At 37.9% G+C, this 19,266-nt stretch overlaps 1 protein-coding gene across 1 annotated transcript in view; it reads left to right on the forward strand.

The window, feature by feature from the left end:
* Positions 1 to 9,552: 9,552 nt before the first annotated feature.
* Positions 9,553 to 19,266, forward strand: part of LOC127018233 (sodium channel protein type 1 subunit alpha) — a 73,134-nt gene continuing 63,420 nt past the window's right edge. Inside the window, exons 1-3 of the mRNA XM_050899725.1 lie at positions 9,553 to 9,605; positions 10,046 to 10,231; positions 12,068 to 12,386. Of these exons, the coding sequence (XP_050755682.1) occupies positions 12,120 to 12,386 (267 nt within the window). The 5' untranslated portion in view covers positions 9,553 to 9,605; positions 10,046 to 10,231; positions 12,068 to 12,119. The remainder of the gene's footprint in view (positions 9,606 to 10,045; positions 10,232 to 12,067; positions 12,387 to 19,266) is intronic.

The following is a 19,266-nucleotide window of genomic DNA, read 5'->3' on the forward strand; positions in this document are numbered from 1 at the left end:
TTCTTATTTATTTTAAAGAAGCACATTTCTCTAATTGTTCTTCTTGACCAACCACAGGATTAAAAAACCCAGAAAACTCCCAAATCCCAATACCACGAGATTTCATAGTCTATAATTTCATCACTTCTAGCTTTTGGCTGGATTATTTATTATATCTTTACATTCCTATATTTTCAAAAATCAAATTAATATCCTGAAAATTTATTGTAGGGTTAGAATATAAAATATTAAATTACTGGAAACTCACCAGCACCTCAAAAGAAAAAAAAGATGAAATCTTTGCTTTTAAATAAAAGTCAGTGTGGCTAACAGTCTTCATTCAGTGTCTTTCAAACCACTGCTTCTGCAGAAATACTAATTCCCAGGCTCTGCCTTTCTTTGCAAATCTGAAGCTTTTCACAATAAGGCATTGCTCAAGGGGTGTGGCAGAGGCAGCAGATGCTGTTGCTGCTGCTTGTAGTTAACTATTTAATAGCAAAAACTATTTCATTGCTTCTAGGAATTTTCAAGATTTTTTTTCCCCTTTATGCAACTGAAAATACCATGAGTATCATGCAGGACCTTTTTAGATCTCAAAACAAGCTAAACACTGGAGGAAATAAATGAGAATAAAAAACCCGCTGAAATAAATCTTGAGAAATGAGTGGGGAATCTTTAATACACAAAACCTAGTTCAGCTGGGTCTCTTAAATCCATCTGTGATCATTTGGAATTATGCATTACAGTTTATTATCCTGAGATACTTCCTTCTTTTTATGCCTAAACCCTTATAATTACCAATATTATGTTTTAATTCATGCTTTCTGGGCTAAGATGTTCCATGTCTACACAAAATGCTCTTACAAGTTATGAAGTATCTATGTGAAACTCTAGGTGGACGCTAGTGCTCACCAGGACTAACGATCTGAATTCAAGCTTCTTGCAAATCCCTAGACATCTTCTGGCAGTGAACAGAGGACCTTACCTCTGCCCAGCATCAGCTGTGTGGAATATCGCAAGGGCAGATATGGTTGGATGGGGTGGGTAAATATGCCTGTGACCCATCCACACAGGAAGTCGACACACCTTTTAATGTCGTCTAGATTCAACTCATTTTTAGCAAATCTTTCTGTGGACTGGCCAGCTGGGTCACCCCACAGCCAGCTTCCCCACTGCTCCACAGGGTAACAGTGCAAGCAGAAAGCAAATCTGACCTTTAGCCTTAGTCTCAGCATCATTTCAGTAAAACCATTGAGATGTAATCACAGGATTCCAGTTGGCATGTTTGTAAATGGAAGCTGACCAAGAAAACTCATTCTGGTAAGTGGGATGATAACTAAACAGCAAATTAGTGGATGGACTTTGATGAGTTGATGGGGATGACCAGGTGGTCTCCTGATGCAGGAGCTAGGAGTAGTAAAAGCAAGAGGTTCTCTTTGACCATTTTTAGAAAAGCCTTGTGTGAGAGACAGCTTAAATGACTCAGACCAAACCCCAAAGATTAAGCTAAGAGTTACTAGGAAATTCAGAGAAGTAGTAATGGAGGAGTGTTTTAGTATTTTTACTTTTGATTTTCTCTCTCTTACTCTGTTCAGAGTAAAGCATAACTGTATCAAGGACTTCTGCAAAGTCTCTGTGTCGCTTGCTTCAAATGCTGCTTTTCTGAATCACATGCTTCAGCTGCTGCTTTTCTAAGTGGTAAGCTGCACACCAGTGTCAGAAGCATGAAGGTTTGGAATGAATCTGTTAAGACACGATGAGTGTGGGAATATGCACTGGTGCCGGGATTTGAGGAAGGTTGCTTAACCATAGGTGCCATTTGTAGGAAAGGTAGCCTTTGCCAAGGAGATGGGCCAGAGGGACTCATCAAAGCAATGTGTAACCTACGGGGAGTACATCACCTCAATTGCAAAAGAAGGCGGAGATACGGAAACTAGCTCTAGTGTGCTTTCTTGCTTGAGTACTAGCAGCAATAATTCATGGATGTTAGTGCAAATTACTTTATCTAATATTCAATAGAGTAAATTAACTGTGCAACTATACTACCTGTAGGGCACAAGGTGCCAGGGCTTGAGCACTGTCAGGTCTCAAGACTACTGTCATGTATAGCCATGCCTAGACACAAGATTGAGACATGGTGGCCTCATGAATGTCCGCTTAATGAGAACTTTCCAAAATGACATTGGACTAACATTGTTAATTCAAATTTTGTTGAAAATCAGTTCGAAACTAATCAGGAAATAGGTGAGAGTTGTTTACTTGTTTATTTTTGACCAGGTCTGTGTTTTGGAAGAAGTTTCTTTACAGCAGTGATGTGACTTTTTTTATTCATTGTAAGCAATTTGGAGAGCTATCTGTATATATAAAATAGTTTTTTAAGTTAAATAAAGTTGTATCTGCAAGAACAGGTACTAAATATGCTACTGTAAAGAGAAATTGTTAATCTCCTAGTAATAAGCCATTTCTCGTGAATTATTCGCAAATTATTAAGTTGGAAGCAGCCTACTAAGAAATAGCAGAATCCTCTTACTGTTGGTAAAAATAGTTGCTCGTTTGTGAGTTCAGAATCACAAAACTGCAGAGGGACATGAGGGGAGAACTGTAGACATGTTACCTTAGCAGGATCAGAAGTGGCCAGTAAAAAAGGATACATTGCCTTGCCCACAAAAACAGCAATAAAAATGCCATGTGTTTACAGGCATATGTTACATGTTACATGACATTAGCATATAGCATACAAATTATTTTGACAAACACTTTATTCACATGTAGCCCATGTATTTGTTGCATCTCATAAAACCTAAGACGGGCTGACAGCTGCAGAAGGGGATGATGAACATAGGAGCTACACAGAAGTCATGCAGTGGCAATAGCGCTTCCTAGGCTGCGGAGTTGGTTTGTGGTTTGAGCATCTCCCATTCCTTGAGCGCTCCCTCCTTTCAAAGACAATTTGTGAGATGGATCACTCACTTTGGGTGCTGCACTGCACTGACTTAGCATATAATACCCTGCTTCTAAAATAGAGCCGTGGGGCTGTTACTGCCTCCTCTCTGCACCATGCACAAGCATGTGCTGAAACATGCCTTGACTGCACAGTGAGTGAAAGCAAGGGGATAAAGTATCAAAACGTGTTTCTAATATTTAATTGGAGAAAGCTGAAACTCAACTCTTCTAGCTTTCATATGGTGTCTGGATTTCCTGTGCAGTACAAAAAGTATTTACAAGTTTCTACAGTTTTGGAGTTTTTATCACTTCATAGCAGTCCCATCATTTTGCTTGCAAACCAGCAATTCTTTTGGTTTCCTTAATTACAGTTGATTTTTTCCCATTATCTTGTGTGTTAAATATGTTCCTGTTGTCCCCACATCTGCTTCCTTGACTCGGGGGAACCTCAAGAGTGAAATCAGTGCTTGCTCTTCTATCTGTTTGCAAGAAAAATACACACATAACTAAAACTGTCAGAAAGTTTTGAAGATGTAAATACTTTTGTCTTTATGTCTTTAAGGCTTCTGGCCCTTCCACTGACCACATGAGAGAGCAAATACCAGAATGCTGTTAATGGGGTTAAGCAACCCACAAAGGTCATAATTTAGTAACTTTTTGAGGATGGAGATGTCTTTGTTGCAGAGCTAACAAACCGTTAGCTCTGCAAATTTGACATCATTCCAGGGTATGGAGCAATCTGTTTTCCATCAGCTTTTATTCCTTGTTTCCCAAGTGTGGTAATATGCCAAAACCAGAACTTAAATCTTGTCTTAAATTCAATTTTACCTGAATGTAAAATGAATCAGTAGCATTATATAATTTACACCGCATAGCCTACATTGCTTTATTTTTTTTAACCGAAGAAAGGTGCTATTATGTTTGCTAAGGTAAATGGAAACAAATGTTTCAGACATTGCTTAAGAAAATTAATCTTGAATTAGTAATGTAGATTGCCAATAGAAGGGGTCCCTGCTCTGATCAAATGAAAGAAAGCAGAAAGATTGCTACTCTGTACTGCAGTCATTTGCTGCACAAGATAGATACACTGCAGGAACACAGGAAGCATGGAATTCATTCAGTTTGGTAGCAGTCCAGTAGTTCTAACCTATTAAATGTATTTGCTCAGATGGAGTAGTAATGCAGATGCATTGTGACTTTTCCCATTAAAATATTTTTTTCTTTCTATGGAACTGCATAACTAATTTTGTTTTTTCAGCTTTCTAAAATAGAAATGACTTGATTGCAGTTAATGGAATTAAACTAGCAAAGCGGTAAGCAGAAGCAAGCTATTTATTTTTAATCTAAAGCAAAGCCTAGTAGCTATATTTTGGTTTAGAGATACATTAGTTAAATTTAAAAATGTAATGAGAGTAGCAATCTAAACAATGCATACATATATATATAACTAATATTGATGAATAATATGCTGTGTCCACATCATGTGGTTTTCTGATTTCCTCTAATCAAGAAACAAGGATAGGACCGAGAATCTAGGTATTAGGGGGAAAAAAGGCTGCAGCTACACAAAAGTCTGCTTTGACAGCAGCAGACAACAGTCCCTAGTAAAGATAGCTCTTGTTTTCCCAGCATGGGGGTTTTGCTTGGTTAGTTATTTTGTTTGAGGAAGGCTGGCTTGTTATATTTTGTTTTATTTTTCAAAACTGAGGCTTATATTTTCTTCCTGAATTGAAGAAATTAATTGGGAGTGAAAACTAGAACTGAACCCTCTTTTCCCATGAGTATTCCTAAATTTTTTCTTCTCAGCTATGAATACACCTCCGGTGATTTTCAACCAACTCTTCTCAAGTGAATTTATTAGATATAATAGAGAAATAGTTCTAGGAGCAGGGATCAGAAGCCAAGATTGCCTTCCCAAATGAAAGCTTACCATTAAGATGCCAAGTTCATGTTTTCTCATGGGCTTTCTTTCTATCCCATCAATCTTGATTTCATTCCTGCATAGTGATGGCAGAGCACTGCAAAGAGAGATTAGATGGTCTGTTGCCCATGGTAGTGTAAGAGTTTTGCTGATTGATGGAAAATGTGGCTTTGAATTCCCTGGAGCTGATGAGGGAGTTTAGCATAGATACTCATGTAATGAGATGTAAGCTAAGCAATTATACAACAGCGTGAATACCATAGACATTAGCTGTATTTCCTATCTCTGTCTGTTCTGCTTTCTGGCTGTTGGGCAGCCTAGACTGGAGCACTAAACTGCCTTCCTAAATCACATAGGTACCCATGGCTGTTTGCAACTCTGGGAAACTAAGTAGTCATCCTCTCCCCTCATCAATCCTCTTCTGTGACTCTTTCCCGTGCCAATAACCTTGCTGTGTGTCAGGTTTGGTAATGGAAATATCTAGCTGCAAAGCATAGACTTTCACTTGAGCTAGTATATACTATTTGATTGCTTCCAATATTTCAGATAATTCATTTATAGCTCAGTGCATATGTATGTACCCTATTCTGAAGTCTGCAGTATTAATGTACCTACACTGCATTTAAAATTAATATGCATTAAATAAATATAGTTAGCCAAGTCCAAGTAATCTAATGCAAGCAAGTCCTTGTGCCCAGATCTGCATTATCCATGCCGAGAGGGAACATGAAGAAGACAGTGAAAAAATATATGGGAGAATCCTATTATCGGTCTGGTAACATGCATGTTTGCCTCAGAAAGCTGTCCATGAGAATTAAATTTAATTTTATATATGAGCTACAAGGAGTCATAAAAAGTTGCATAGTCCCAATATTCTAATCTGATTTCTGTCCTTCTGCCAACTGTGTTGCTTTGGATATCCTACCTACATTTGCTACCTGTAGTAGCCCTAAAATAGAGACAAACAGGCCAGATACAGGCTTGGTTCTGGGAAGAAAGGAACAGGGGTTTCTCCTTAGCTAATGCCTCACATACAAAACTGCAGTAGTTGGCCATACCTTCCTTTCTCTCCTCCCACAAATCCACACTTTGAGGAGGGTAATTTATATTTATTCTGCATTCTGAAGACAAGAATCATAATGAGTGGCTGATAAATCAAAACCAATGAGAAACTGTGCCAATAAACAATAAGAAGTAATATAACATAGAGATTTGGGCCCTGTGAGTTTACATGTAGATTCACTGATTTATCTTTATTTCATAGTGGCTGTGGTCTGTTAGTTGTGCCTTGAATCAGCCAGGTGACCTTCCCTGGGCATATCGCTGATAACTTTGCTAATACCTAGTTAGTCTCTTTATAAAAATGGAGTTACCGATGTTACACCATTGCATCTAGAGCACTTCAAAATATTAATGCTACTGTTTACTACTCTGATGCTTTTTCAAAATAGTAAGATGCATGATTTTTAATAGAACTGATTTGTTAGTTCATGCCAAAAGCAAAAACATAATGTGTGTCACAGGGCAAGGGCAAAGTGAAGGGCAAGATTAAATTCTGCTTACTCTAGCAGAATTCTCTTGCCTGAGTTTTCCCTTAGCAATCAGTTTCACAGTGCTGGAAAGTACAAGGAAACAGTGGTCTGTACAGACTTTTAAGGGTGCCTTCCTGAAATTCAAAGGGAGATTAACCAGGCAGTGAAAACAGTCCAGTTCCGTTTGCTAATTTCTTAATATTTGATTCGATTTAGTATCATTTTGATTTTCTATTAGTGGTGAGAGATGACTTATTTCTTACATCACCAAGTGATGTATATACATCACAGTGTAACAAATCATACTTTGTGATTTATATAATGAAGAGTCCTGTGAGTCATTAATTCTGCAAGTAGCAGTGCAAAAGAACGCGCAATGTATTTCTTGAAAGATTCATGTGCATTCCCTTTTGCACTCATCTTTCCACTTCATCTTGGACGCATATTCACATCCAGCAAACCAGAGCTGCACTATCTCAGATTGCATCATGCAGCAGTGTACAAATCTAGTCTCAGTGGCCTTTCACCAAATTGAGAAACTGGAGAATACAAAAAATAAAGTGGGGTGGGGGAAGCATCAGTGTTAATTTACCACTACTTCCAACGTATGCAAAGTTTTACCTACAAAAGTAAAGCACATAAATTATTTTCTAGTTATTCTCTAGAGTATATTCTGTAGTTCACGCCTGTCACATGTTTATCTGTGTGACACAACTAGGCCAACAGAAGAGCAAAAATACCATTCTGGTCTATTCACCGTGTCTGTACATTAGAAACATTCACATCACTCAGCACCTGCAGTGTTAACCATAGAAGAAACTGAACATCTATGTAGTATGTTCTAGAAAACATGGCACATGGCACATTGCTATATGGTAAATCTGAGAAGCTATAGTTTTTTTAAGTTAATCATATTGCTATGTTAATTGAGTAAAATTAAATGCTGGCTAACGTTAAAATTTATATTGCTGAAAATCTTGGCACCTGAAGGATGGAGGGAGAGGCAGGAAAAAGATTTTTTGAGATATCAGGTTTGATTTCAGCATTCGAATATAAAGATGATCATGGAAGGCTTCATATAGATGTTTATGTAGGTGAAAGTATAAAGCTGAACCAGTTTGCTGTACCATAAGCATTGTTGGAACTGGTCTGTTACGATCAAATTCCTACATTTCTAGCACATAGGGTCCAATGGAACTTCAACATCTCAACATTCAGTATATTTGGTGGCAAATGGAAGCTAAATTTTCACTCATGGGTGTTGTCACAGAAGATCAAACATCAAAGCATGTTACAGTTTTAGATTTAAGTGTATGGATAACATAAAGAAATTAGCTTGCTAAAGTTTAGGTATTTGCAGTACTGTAGTTCTACATGTATGCTAAGGTTCTCCTGACCAAACTCTCCAGAAACTCTTGTCACTATTTGTTATGAAGGCATGAAGAACATGAAAGCTAACAGTAAACCAGATGCTTATCAGGTTAGGAAATAATCTTCTTGTTCAAACCTGTCTCTTTTTCAGAGAGTTATGTATCATCTAATTGACTTCTTCAAAGGTTAGTGTGCAACTGGTTTGGAATCATTTTTAGACAAGGCACCATCTCTCCATCTATTTGCCAACATATCCCTTTATTTTGCATAGAAAATTTATTTAGGTGAAATTTGAAGACTAGAAATTTGCAGAAACTCTGTGGATATTTGACAGCTTGAGTTATTCTCTAAGTATGTGTAGAGCTACAACTACGCAAGGTGTACAGTAGGTCACATTCACCAGGGAAGTTCTGAACCAATTGCATGCATGTTGCCCAGATGGTCGGTATGTGCATAGCTAATCCAGTGTAGTTCTGGATGCTTTGGACTTAATATGCATGGGCAGATCAAGTGTGCATTGTGCAATTACACAGATGCAGCTGAGTAACTTCAGACTTATTCTGCATGTGGTTTACAGATGGTCTATGCACAGAGAGTATATTGAGCGTGCCCTGGAATTGCCTGGCTTACAATAATGTATACTACAAAGTATATATGAATATATTTTGCCTGGGAAATTTCAGAAGAAACACAACGATTCTATTCTCATATGTTCTGAGTACCTTATTTTCCAAAATTTGAAATGTTTTGCCTACTGATACACTGCTCATAAGAAAGTCACTCAAACACAATTGGAGACGAAGAAGGAAAAAAAATCTCATTCACTTCAGGAGAGTAGGAAAGAACTTAGTAAAAAATATATATTTGGTGTATTCTTACATTCTTTCCTCTGTTGAATTACCAGTGCTATGCTAAAGAAAAAAAAGAACTCCATTTGGATCATGTAAACAATCTGTAGTTATTCAATTAATATTTAATAAATCACTTATAGAAATGAGAAGGATATCAGTTGATTAACTGGCCTGGTATCAATTGTTATCTATCCCCTACACATATAAGTGAGAATAAATTCATCAACTATAATAAAGGAAACACAAATCTTTCAGTTAACCACTGTGATATGACAGATGAAAGCGATTTGGGATTAAGACTGTGGCCAATTCTGTATGTATTTAATATTGACTTTTAAATTTATAGAAGACTTCTATTTGCAACTCTAAAGACTTATAATCATGGAAATGCAGGAAGAAAGGGAAAATCTGTCTGGAATACCATCCTCTAATCTGCTAAATAGAGGATAAAAAGTATTTAGTCTTCATAAAGCCTCCTGAAACATTTTGTTAAGTACAGCCTACTCTGATTTAGATACATCTAAAGGTGTATATCTGGCTAGCTCCATATACATTTAACAGACCTGAGAACATTCTAGGATTAATTATAGAAAAATAATGTAAAGTTCCTTTCTACAGAAAAAATACAGGTATTATTAGAAAAGCCCAGAGCATTTGCTGTTTTTAAACTCAGTATGTAAACACAGTAGCTGAATCAAATGTTTTTGCAACGTAACTAATGGCTATGAAGTAGCTTGCTTCTGTGCACCTGCAAGCAAATCCTGCAGGCTTACCTCCTTGTTCTGCGTGCCAGCTGGGGACACAGCTGAACTAAACGGTGATCCTGACAGAGCACCATAGGGTTTCAGAGCTCAGCTTTGCTGACTGCTTGCTGGCTGTCCATTTCCTTCCTCTTCAAAACATGAGATTGCCCTTGCTACTGTCCAGCACCTCCCTCCCACTGCGCCAGGACTCGTTTGGCTTGCTGTGCCCTCGCTGGCCATCATGGCAGGGAACACCGAGTGCCGGGTACAGTGGGGTTTTTGGACAATGAAGGGAATTTTCAAAGGAAAAATGGCAAAGGGGAAAACCAACCTCCTGGGTCTCACGAGGAGGAGGAGAGGGAAAGGCAGACATGGCTGTGTAGCCTCATTTGCTGGTGCCCATGGGGATTATACCTATGCTGAGAGAGAGGAGGGGAGAGGGAGAGGGAGAGAGGGCCTTCATCCCTTCCTTTGCCAAATAAGCTGAGCAGAGAAGACTGTCTCTCTTGAGTCTCTGTGTCTCCCTGAAGCCCACAGAGCAAGTAGTATCCACCTACAGCTGTGGCTCCCATAATATTTGAATAGTGGCTTAGTATGAGATAGGTTTCCCAAATTACGGTGCCGCTTACAGGGATCAGTTTGGGGATCAGCAAGGTCAGTGGTGTGGCTACTAGTTTTTTCTCCTTCTTTCCCAATATCCACAAGGTGTGACTGAACATTAAGAAATAATGTCAGAGTGTACAAACTGTGAGTTTATAACTGTTCAGTAGTTGAGGGACTGAAGAGTCAATTCCCAGAAGTAAACAGAACCACAAAATGGAGAGCTGGGTGATGTCTGGAGGATGCTCTCTATGTGGAGGAAGAGAAGATTTTAAATCCTTGTCGATTGAGGTACACTTTCTTATATCCTTTTTCCCCCTAATGGAGAGACAACAGGATGATTCCTTTTCCTTCCAGGATTAGAAAGAAGGGAAAGCTTTGGAGAACTGTTTTTGGCATGAGTCTACACTCTGCATGGGTGAATACTTTGTGTTTTGGTAGGAGATGAGCTCCCTTTAATTTTTTTACAGTGAGAAATCTGCCACCTCAATTCTTTAGAAGTCATTCCTCTGATTGTGGGTGATGATTCTATACATCCAAGTAAGATACGTTTTGGTTTTTTTTCCTGAGAAATCAAGAAAATTGGGGTTATAGAGTCCCTAAGCACTTTGACCCCTCTGTCTTATTTTATCCACTATATTCCACTACTCAATACGTATGTCTGATTAAGATGCTTGTGCTCACCCTGGCATTAGTGATCCAGAGGATTTGGGTTTATTACTTGATATATTTTAGTGACTTTCTTTTTCATTTCCCAGCTATGTTTTTCTTTCTTCTCCCTTTATTTCTCATCTATTTTCTTATTCTCTTTATTGACTTTTCCTTGGTAGAAAGTTTAACCCTATCTATACTTGCTTCCCTTCCCGCTCCTTTCCCAGTATTCTGTTCTTCCACCTACTTTTTTATTTTTCTTTGTTTTCATCTCTGCATTTTTATACTGCTAATCTTCCAGTCTTCCTATTTTTTCCTTTTCACATCCTTCACTTTCTCCCCTAATTCTTCCTACATTCATTTACGGTCTCCTCTTGTTTCCATTTTTTGCTCTGTTTTCCTCATCTTTTTCTGCTTCTTTCCATAATTCCTGGTTTTGTTTGTCACCTTTTTATTTGTTTTAATATGTTTTCCCCCAACCATCTCTTGTATTCTTACTTCTCTGTCATTCCATATCTCTAGCTTATTTCAACAAGTACTGACCTGCATTGACCCTTAAGTCTCCTGAAAGGCTGACTGATCATTTTGCAAGGACCCCAGCAATGGGTGGACACTGCAAATATCTCTTTACATTCAGGTGTGGGGGACATATGCGCCATTGTGTGCCCAAATATGCATTTCATCTGTATGTCTGATGTCATTAGAAAATTATTCAGCAGCATGAAAGATGCCAGATCCATAGTATTAACAGGGCTTTCCCCCCACCCCCCTCATCAGGTTTATTTTCTCAGTTGCAATATATAAATAAATATGTATATTAGAATACTTCTAGAATTATCCAATTACAGCTATTCAGTAAAGAACCAGATATATAGTAATAGTTAAATTGAAATAAAAATAGGCAATTGTTCTTCTTATTATCTCGAGTAACTACTTGTACAAAAACTTACTTGGAACCACTACTGTACTACCTCATAATAAGCAGAGTTGATTTTTATTTGTTTAATAGAAATTCTGATTCTGCAGTGCTTGTTTTCTGATACTCTTGCTGAACTCAGTGGAAATTCTGCATTAGCTCTGATGAACAGTGCTATTTATAGCTACCAATATAGTTCTGATTGATTCCAGAGGAGTGCAAGGTGATTTTAAGATAATTAGAGTTATGAGGAAAGAATGTATCTGATTGTTCTTGAGTATCATGCCTTTGCTTATTTGGAGTAAAAGACCACTATAATCCTAGAGTTGAGAAATTATTGCAGTTTATATAACTAGCATAAGAACCACATGAGTGCCTCTTACAAAGGTCAAATCACCAACTAAACTGGTTATTTTATCTTTCTTTACATAATTTTCAATATTGTGTATTTGAACATTCCAACATAGCATAATCAAAAGCATTTAAAAATAAATGTTATATCTTTCTTACTTGGTGATTTTAACATGTTTGTTTGAATTTTATTTTCTGCTTTCTTTTAGTATTTTCCTATGCAGAAGAATAAATGGTAATTAAAATGTGCAGGATGAAAAGATGGAGCAGTCAGTGCTTGTACCACCAGGACCAGACAGCTTCCAATACTTCACTAGAGAGTCTCTTGCGGCTATTGAACAACGCATTGCTGCAGAAAAAGCTAAGAATTCTAAACAAGATCGTAAAGACAATGATGATGAAAATGGGCCAAAGCCAAACAGTGATTTGGAGGCAGGAAAAACACTTCCGTTTATATACGGCGACATACCTCCAGGAATGGTGTCTGAGCCCTTGGAAGACATGGACCCATATTACATCAATAAAAAAGTGAGTCTAATATCAATCCTGTTCATATGCCAGTGTTTGGAGTGCTTTATTATGTTCATTTCATTTTCATGGAGTGGGTCATACAGCTTGTTACTGCTGTCTGTTAATTTGCAACCATGTAGGAACATGTCATTTTAATAATGTGGAAACAGTTAAGCATTGCTAAAAGGACTAGGTGTACAACAAGAGCAGAAAATGTTTGATGCCAGCGATACATATACATTCTGCCTTCCAGAAAGTTAGTAGATAAATATTTAGTATCTTCTAGTTATAAAAAGTTGATTTAGCTAATATATGTTATTAGAACACATTTACCCTTGTGTGCCCTTGGCACACTGGTCCTCCTGCTTTACATAAGGAGGAATTTTTCAGTAACATTATTTTTAGAATTAAATTAATAAAATTGGCAATAAATGTAACATTATGACTGATTGTATAATATGGTTGTACAATGGATGTAGCAAGGTATAAATAAATAGTGTGAAAATCTAGGCTTCTTTTCACTGCTCTCTCAATCGTTTGCAAAGTGCCCACTGTCCTCTATGGTACAGGACAGAATCCATCATCCTTAATGGTTACTAACATTTCATCCTTTTCTTTTTATTTACATAAAAATTTATTCCTTTGATATAATTGAATTTATATCAAAGGACCATTTATCTCAAAGCTGAAACATAGTATGTTGTCTTTGATTGTAAGCAATATATAATACCTATACAAACGTGTATACATAATAGATGACATACTTTGCAAACTTTAAAAAAGTGAATATGTATTGAAACTGAGTACACCAACATGCCACACTTTCTCTAAGGTTCTTCAGATTTAAAACTGACAGTATGAACCAATGCATAGCACCTTTTCTTCCCAGAAATCTGCTTTGATAGCAAACTCTTAGGAAATCTATGGAATCAGTAGAGAAACACATGGATAAGCAGAAAATATCATAAAGAGAGTGTAAAACTGATTTAAAAGTTTCTGGTGGAACTGGCCTTGAACGGCCCTGGAATCCTTTCAGGATGATTCTGTTGCACAGCCCATATGCAGCAGAAAAGGTTCACAGTTTATAGTGATAGCTAGCTTGGGTGATACTTTAATTATTAGATACTGTGATTATGAAAACTATATCAAGATGAGTCATTTTGATTTTCAGAAAGTGCTGTGTTCTAAGTGTCTTAGCTTGCTAAATTTCATGTGATTTATGAGTCCTATTTTGACAAGAGAGAAAATACTATGTGAAAGAACAATATTTTTATCTTTATTATTTGATGCCTCTGAAAGAGCCTTTATCTGCCATTCACAGTGTATGAAGATTTATCTTTAAATCACAGTTCTACTTTTACAAAGATAAAAGATACGTTTCTATAAAAGCAGGCCTTGTAGAGTTCTGTACTAATTGTGTCTGTTTATGATACAAAATCACATATAATTATATCCCTACCTGCCCACAGCTCATCCTGGACCTTTATAGTCAAATCAGTCTGTCTTGTGTGTCTTACAGTGACAGATACATGATAGGTATGACCTACAGGTATGCTTCTAGAGCCCTTAGAAATGGAAGACCCTTTCAGTCCCTTCACAGATGGAGCTGAAAACTTACTACATCAGCCAGATCTGATGACAGAGTTGCAAGAAATGGAGTGAAACCAGCTGAACATATTCAACCAAGTTTCTGTACTATTTGAAAGGAAGAATCTTTTTATTTGCACACTAAATAACTTTTACAGGCAAGTCGCATACCTGCTGGGACTCTCTTCTTTGTGCTGAAGTCCACACATCCTCTCTGTGCACGTGCTTTAATCTTCTACAGGACAGTAATAGAAACAGCCCTGTCAGTCAAAGACAAGACAAAAATTTCTCACACACTACAATTGTCTCCATTTTTTCTTCCTTCAGTAGGAGGAAAATAGACTTTCCTAACAGAAATCCAACTTCTATTTCATTTTTACATTGGTAATTTGACTTTAAAATATCTAATTCCTGGATTTTCTTATCTAGCTGTATGTGAATTCTGGAAAGACTTTCATCGTTTCACTTGTCTTTTGAGAGTGTTGGTAGCAGTTGATGCTCCTGCAAATCTCAGAAGGAGAAATAGTTTGAGAAAAGCCTGAAGCAGTGAACATCTCCAGGAAGATGTGAAGGACTCAATGCTCAATGCATTTACCTCTGTACCATTTAACATTTCAGCTTTCTCTCTATCCCTCTCTGAATTCCACCTTGTAAAGCCAAGGAATCAATCAGCACACCCTCTCCCAATGTAACGGTCGGACAACTGCTGCACAATGGTTAGAGATTTTATATTTCTGCCTGGGGAAGCATCTATCTGAAATGACATGGATCTAATGAAAAACACTAGAATGAAGGAAAATACTTATTTGCAAGAAAGGCTTAGGACAAGTGTATGGATTAGCAGATGCCACTGTTGCTTTGGATCTCTAGTAAGATCTCTACATAAACTATATCTGATTTATTGACAGAAACTATATCTGTTTGGCTTCCAAACTTTCAAATAGGGAATAAAAATGGTTACCTACAGCACTGATCAAATGATACTAATGAACATGGTCAAAGTGTTTATTCAGGAAACCCGTACAAGAATTTTAGGAATATCTTTTTTATCCCAAATTTGGGTCGTGAGTGAAATCATCTATCATTTGCCTCGTGCAAGTTTTGCATCCCACTTGCTGAGGGTTTTTTTTCCTATTTTTGTAGCAAGATTGAACAAGTTCACTATATTTTTGCATGTATTGAATGTTGAAACATCATCTAGAGTATTTTACATTTCATCCTTGGGACTTTTTTCCTAAGCAATAGGTTTGTGCATGCCATGATTTGATACAGTTTAATACAGAATAAGACAGGAATAAATAAAAGTGTTGAGCTAGTGTGAGAGCCTTAATTTGTGCATAAGCTAGCCCTGAGATGAAAAGTTAAAAATGGGAAAACCTGTTAACAGAAACAAAAACAGATAGGTGTGCTAGTTTTATGGTTTTGTAACTGTGCTTCTGTGCAAAACCTACAACCAAAGAGGACATATTCATGTCCAATATTAATCTGAAGTTGAAAGGAAAAGGAAAAAATTGACAACCACTGTTTGACAACAGAACAGCCCATTATAGCAAATTTACACACCTGATAGTATTATTGATTTACACTGTATCACAGATAGCCTGAATGCCAGCAACTGTACAATACAATACCTGTTCTTATATTCTTATGATTTTATTATAATGAAATGCTGCTGACTGTGGTGGTCAATAATGATGGTCTTCAGAACTGTGAAGTTTAGCATCCTAAATGGTTGCAATGCTCTTTTTTTTTATCCAAAATTGAGTAAAAATGAACTTGGACTTTACTCATTTTTTGCGTTCCACTTCTGTCTAAGTGCAAATCAGTGTGTTCCCAGTATAATAATGACTGCCTGTTCATGCTCAAGCTGCCATCACAAAGGATCAAGGAGGTTCACATCACTGTCTATAGAGAAAGGATCAGCTGGAACCCCCTAAGATCCTGACCTGCAGGCATGCATCAAAATCTGGTCCACTTGGTTTCATACTAAGGGCTGGCTATGTTCTCTTCAACCTAGGCTGCTACATTAAAAAGGAGGGAAAGAATAGGTGGAACTAAATGGGTCTTACTTCACTTTCCTCCTGCTATAATATAGATAACAGCATTGTTGATTGCCACTCCATGCCCTGCCTCTTGCCAGAAGGAAGTTGAACGATGTCTGTCAGAAAAGGTGCCTCCTTTTGTCCTGGCACTTGGTAATATCAGTCCCTAATCTGATCAAACCACTAGCTCCTGGGATTCCCGGATTTGTCTTGGATTGTAGAAACAAAAAGATTTTGTAAAATTGCTTTACTTAACTTCATTACATCAGAAAAGGTGAATGCACTAGTGATTTTAGATATTTTTGATAGTTGTAAGTGAAAGAATTTGTAAGTGGAAAGTTCTAGCAAAGCAAAAAATTAAGGTCTTGCTAGCAAACATGGTTTCAAAAGATAACCACAAAACCAAGAAATGCCAACTTCCAACATGCCATGAGTCTCTTGTTCTAGCTGCCCCTGGGGTTTTTCCCGAGAAGCTAAGGACCCAGCTCAACAATATGTTACCTCTTGCCTTTCAGAAGGTCCTATGAAGTTTTAGATGGTGTTTATTTAACTGTAGGAAGTGGAAATGCAATGGAGTAGCAGTCAGCTTGCTAAATGTAGACTTCCAGAAACTATGTTTAAAGCTAGCTGGGAGGAAGGAGAGGAGAAATAAGGTTTTGGGAACTCTTTGTCCCAAGAGGTTCTTGGACACCATATCTTTGTTCAGTGTGGAGTCTTCTTCCCTCTTAGGTGCATCTTCTCAAAATACTCCTCCTCCTTCTTTGCCCTGCTAAGAATGGAGTTTCTGGGCTTATATCAAATATGGCAGAAGTTACAGAACTGGGACCCAGGTTACAGATGCAAAAGCGGCAAATCAAGGACGTCTGTTTAGGGATTTCTTTGAATTTATAGTCACACTCTAATACTTTGAGTGTGAGCAGGTTTCCTGCCTTTATGAAATTATTAAAGCACTTTATAAAACCTAAGCCCTGAAAAGTATACATAATCCTTCATATACGAACATTAATCTTACAATTTGTTTAGAATTTATTTAGCTTTTCTCAGTGTATGTCTACTTTGTCCTGACAGCTTTGGGTACAATACTTCATGTTCATCCGCACTGCCTACACACTGGCTTGCATCTGGGTTGAGACTGGAGTGAGATAGAGCAGGCTTACCAGGGAGGGAAGCTTACACAGGGATTGGATATCAGCTGTTATCTGTATTTTTTAATGAAAGTTCTTCAGAAATAAAATACAACTTTAGTTCATGTTTAAGGCTAGAAGTCAGAGGACCAACAAAGTCATTGTGAAGGCTCCAGTCACAAAGATGCTTTGAGTGAAAAATTAAAACTGAGGTAGGGAATTTGTCTTGTTGGTTCTGCTTATGCAGGGCAGCAGAAAGTAGAACAGCTAAAATAGCAGCAGCTTCCAACTGAAACTGGAGCTGTGCCAGCATGCTGTTATTTTCCATAAGGCACATTAGAAAAGAGATGTATGTTTAATATGCTTGTGTTCAAAGATTTTTAAAAAAATGTAGGTTGACTAAACGTAGGTGGTGTAGTCTTAGATGCAAAGTTAGTAGGGAGTGTGATTTTTAATGTATTTTGTCAATTACCTCATAGCTACAAAAGCTGGGAGTGGAGGCTTCTGAGCTGTGAGTCCTGGGGGCTGGGGACAGACCTGGGAGGGGAAACTCACCTTCCCCCTTGGGGTGTGAGGCTTTAAAACAATGTGCCAAAAAATCATTCATCTGCTTGGTTGCTTCAGTATTTAAAATGAAAGCTTCATTTAAGGTCAGATCACCTGCAGTTATGCTTTGAAGGTGGTTGTTATCTGTAATCCATAACTGGAAGTATAATTTGGAAACATTAGCTCAGGCTTTATCCCACTGTCCTCAGTTTCATATGCAGTTTCTCCATTTCTATGCAGAAGCAGGGAAATCAAATACATATACCATTCCTACACATCTTGAGTTTGTACTCAAGAAAATATAAAGTCTCACTATTAATATCCCTTACTCTTAAGGGGTTTGGTCCGTATAGGAAGGTGTGCCATGTAGAGCTATGATGGAGAGACAGCCCAGGGAAGAAGCCAGCAACTGAGCTGGGACTGGGACAGCTTTTCCTCAGGGCTTAATCCCTGCTTCTCCTCTGCCTTCAGTACTTGGTATCTGTCACAGACTGGTGGCAACCCTCATCTCCACATCTCTTCCACCTCCTGGGTGCTCCTAGAGATTTGTATCTGTACTTCATGGTCCATACATATTAAGCTTCCCAAATCTAAGCAGGCTGAAGAATCATCCTTCTTGAACCTCCTTGGCATATTTTGTCTGTCTGCCAGCCTTCCCAAATATAGCCTTGTAGTCCACTTCCGTACGGTCTTGAAGCGATGCTTGATGTCACGGACACCAGAAGAGACCAACATACCCTTTCCCACACTTCCACTGGCATTCTCGTTTACAGCTCACTTCGTCAGCAACGTAACGAAAAACAAGGAGGCTTTATCATAGCTTATTTACAAAATATACAACTGTGACAAAACAAAAAAAGGAATTTTGGACATTTCTCTTGGGCAGATTCTTCAATACTTTTAATTCAGTTTGAATTTAGGCTATAATCATTGCATCATCCCTTCCACTGCATGCAGCTTTCTTCGGAGTTACTGAGCCTTCCTTCTGCAGTGTTTTTCATTCTTTTCTGATTGATCTTGCAGTTGAAGAGCACCTTAGTGCCACAAAGAAACCTGACAGTCCACATTTCCCACGCTGTAGTGTTAATGCTGTTGCAGCCATGATGGCCTACAGGGGAAGCAAAGCAATGTTTGTAGGGTTTGCTCTCATACCATTTATATTTGCCTCACACGTTTATTTGAGAAAAATAGACAAGCTTTCAGTCTACAGAGTCTTCTACAACTCTCTGAAGTAAGGCTTGCATGCCTTTAAGTTTCTCTAAATTTGGTAGGCTCTTTAGCTGTTAAAATTTAAATTTAACAAGTATGTATGTTCTGGGAAAGTTTCACACCTGCAAACCACAGTTGTGCAGGGAGGTCATCTGGGATGTATCTCTTGCTCTCCTCTGGTAAGGTGTATTCAGATGTCCACAGTCCTCAGGGATCTACTTAATCATGGCTATATGTGTTACTGCTGTTTCCCTCTCTCCTTAGCACAAAGACCAAGAAGCAGACTAGAATAAAACATATGAACAAATGGGTAGTCTATTAAATCAGTTTCTATAAGGATTTCTCTTACTAACACATCATTAACATCCACAGGTAAGGTTTTCCTGCTTA

This window comes from Gymnogyps californianus, chromosome 7, assembly GCF_018139145.2.
Source record: "Gymnogyps californianus isolate 813 chromosome 7, ASM1813914v2, whole genome shotgun sequence".
Lineage (NCBI taxonomy): Eukaryota > Metazoa > Chordata > Aves > Accipitriformes > Cathartidae > Gymnogyps > Gymnogyps californianus.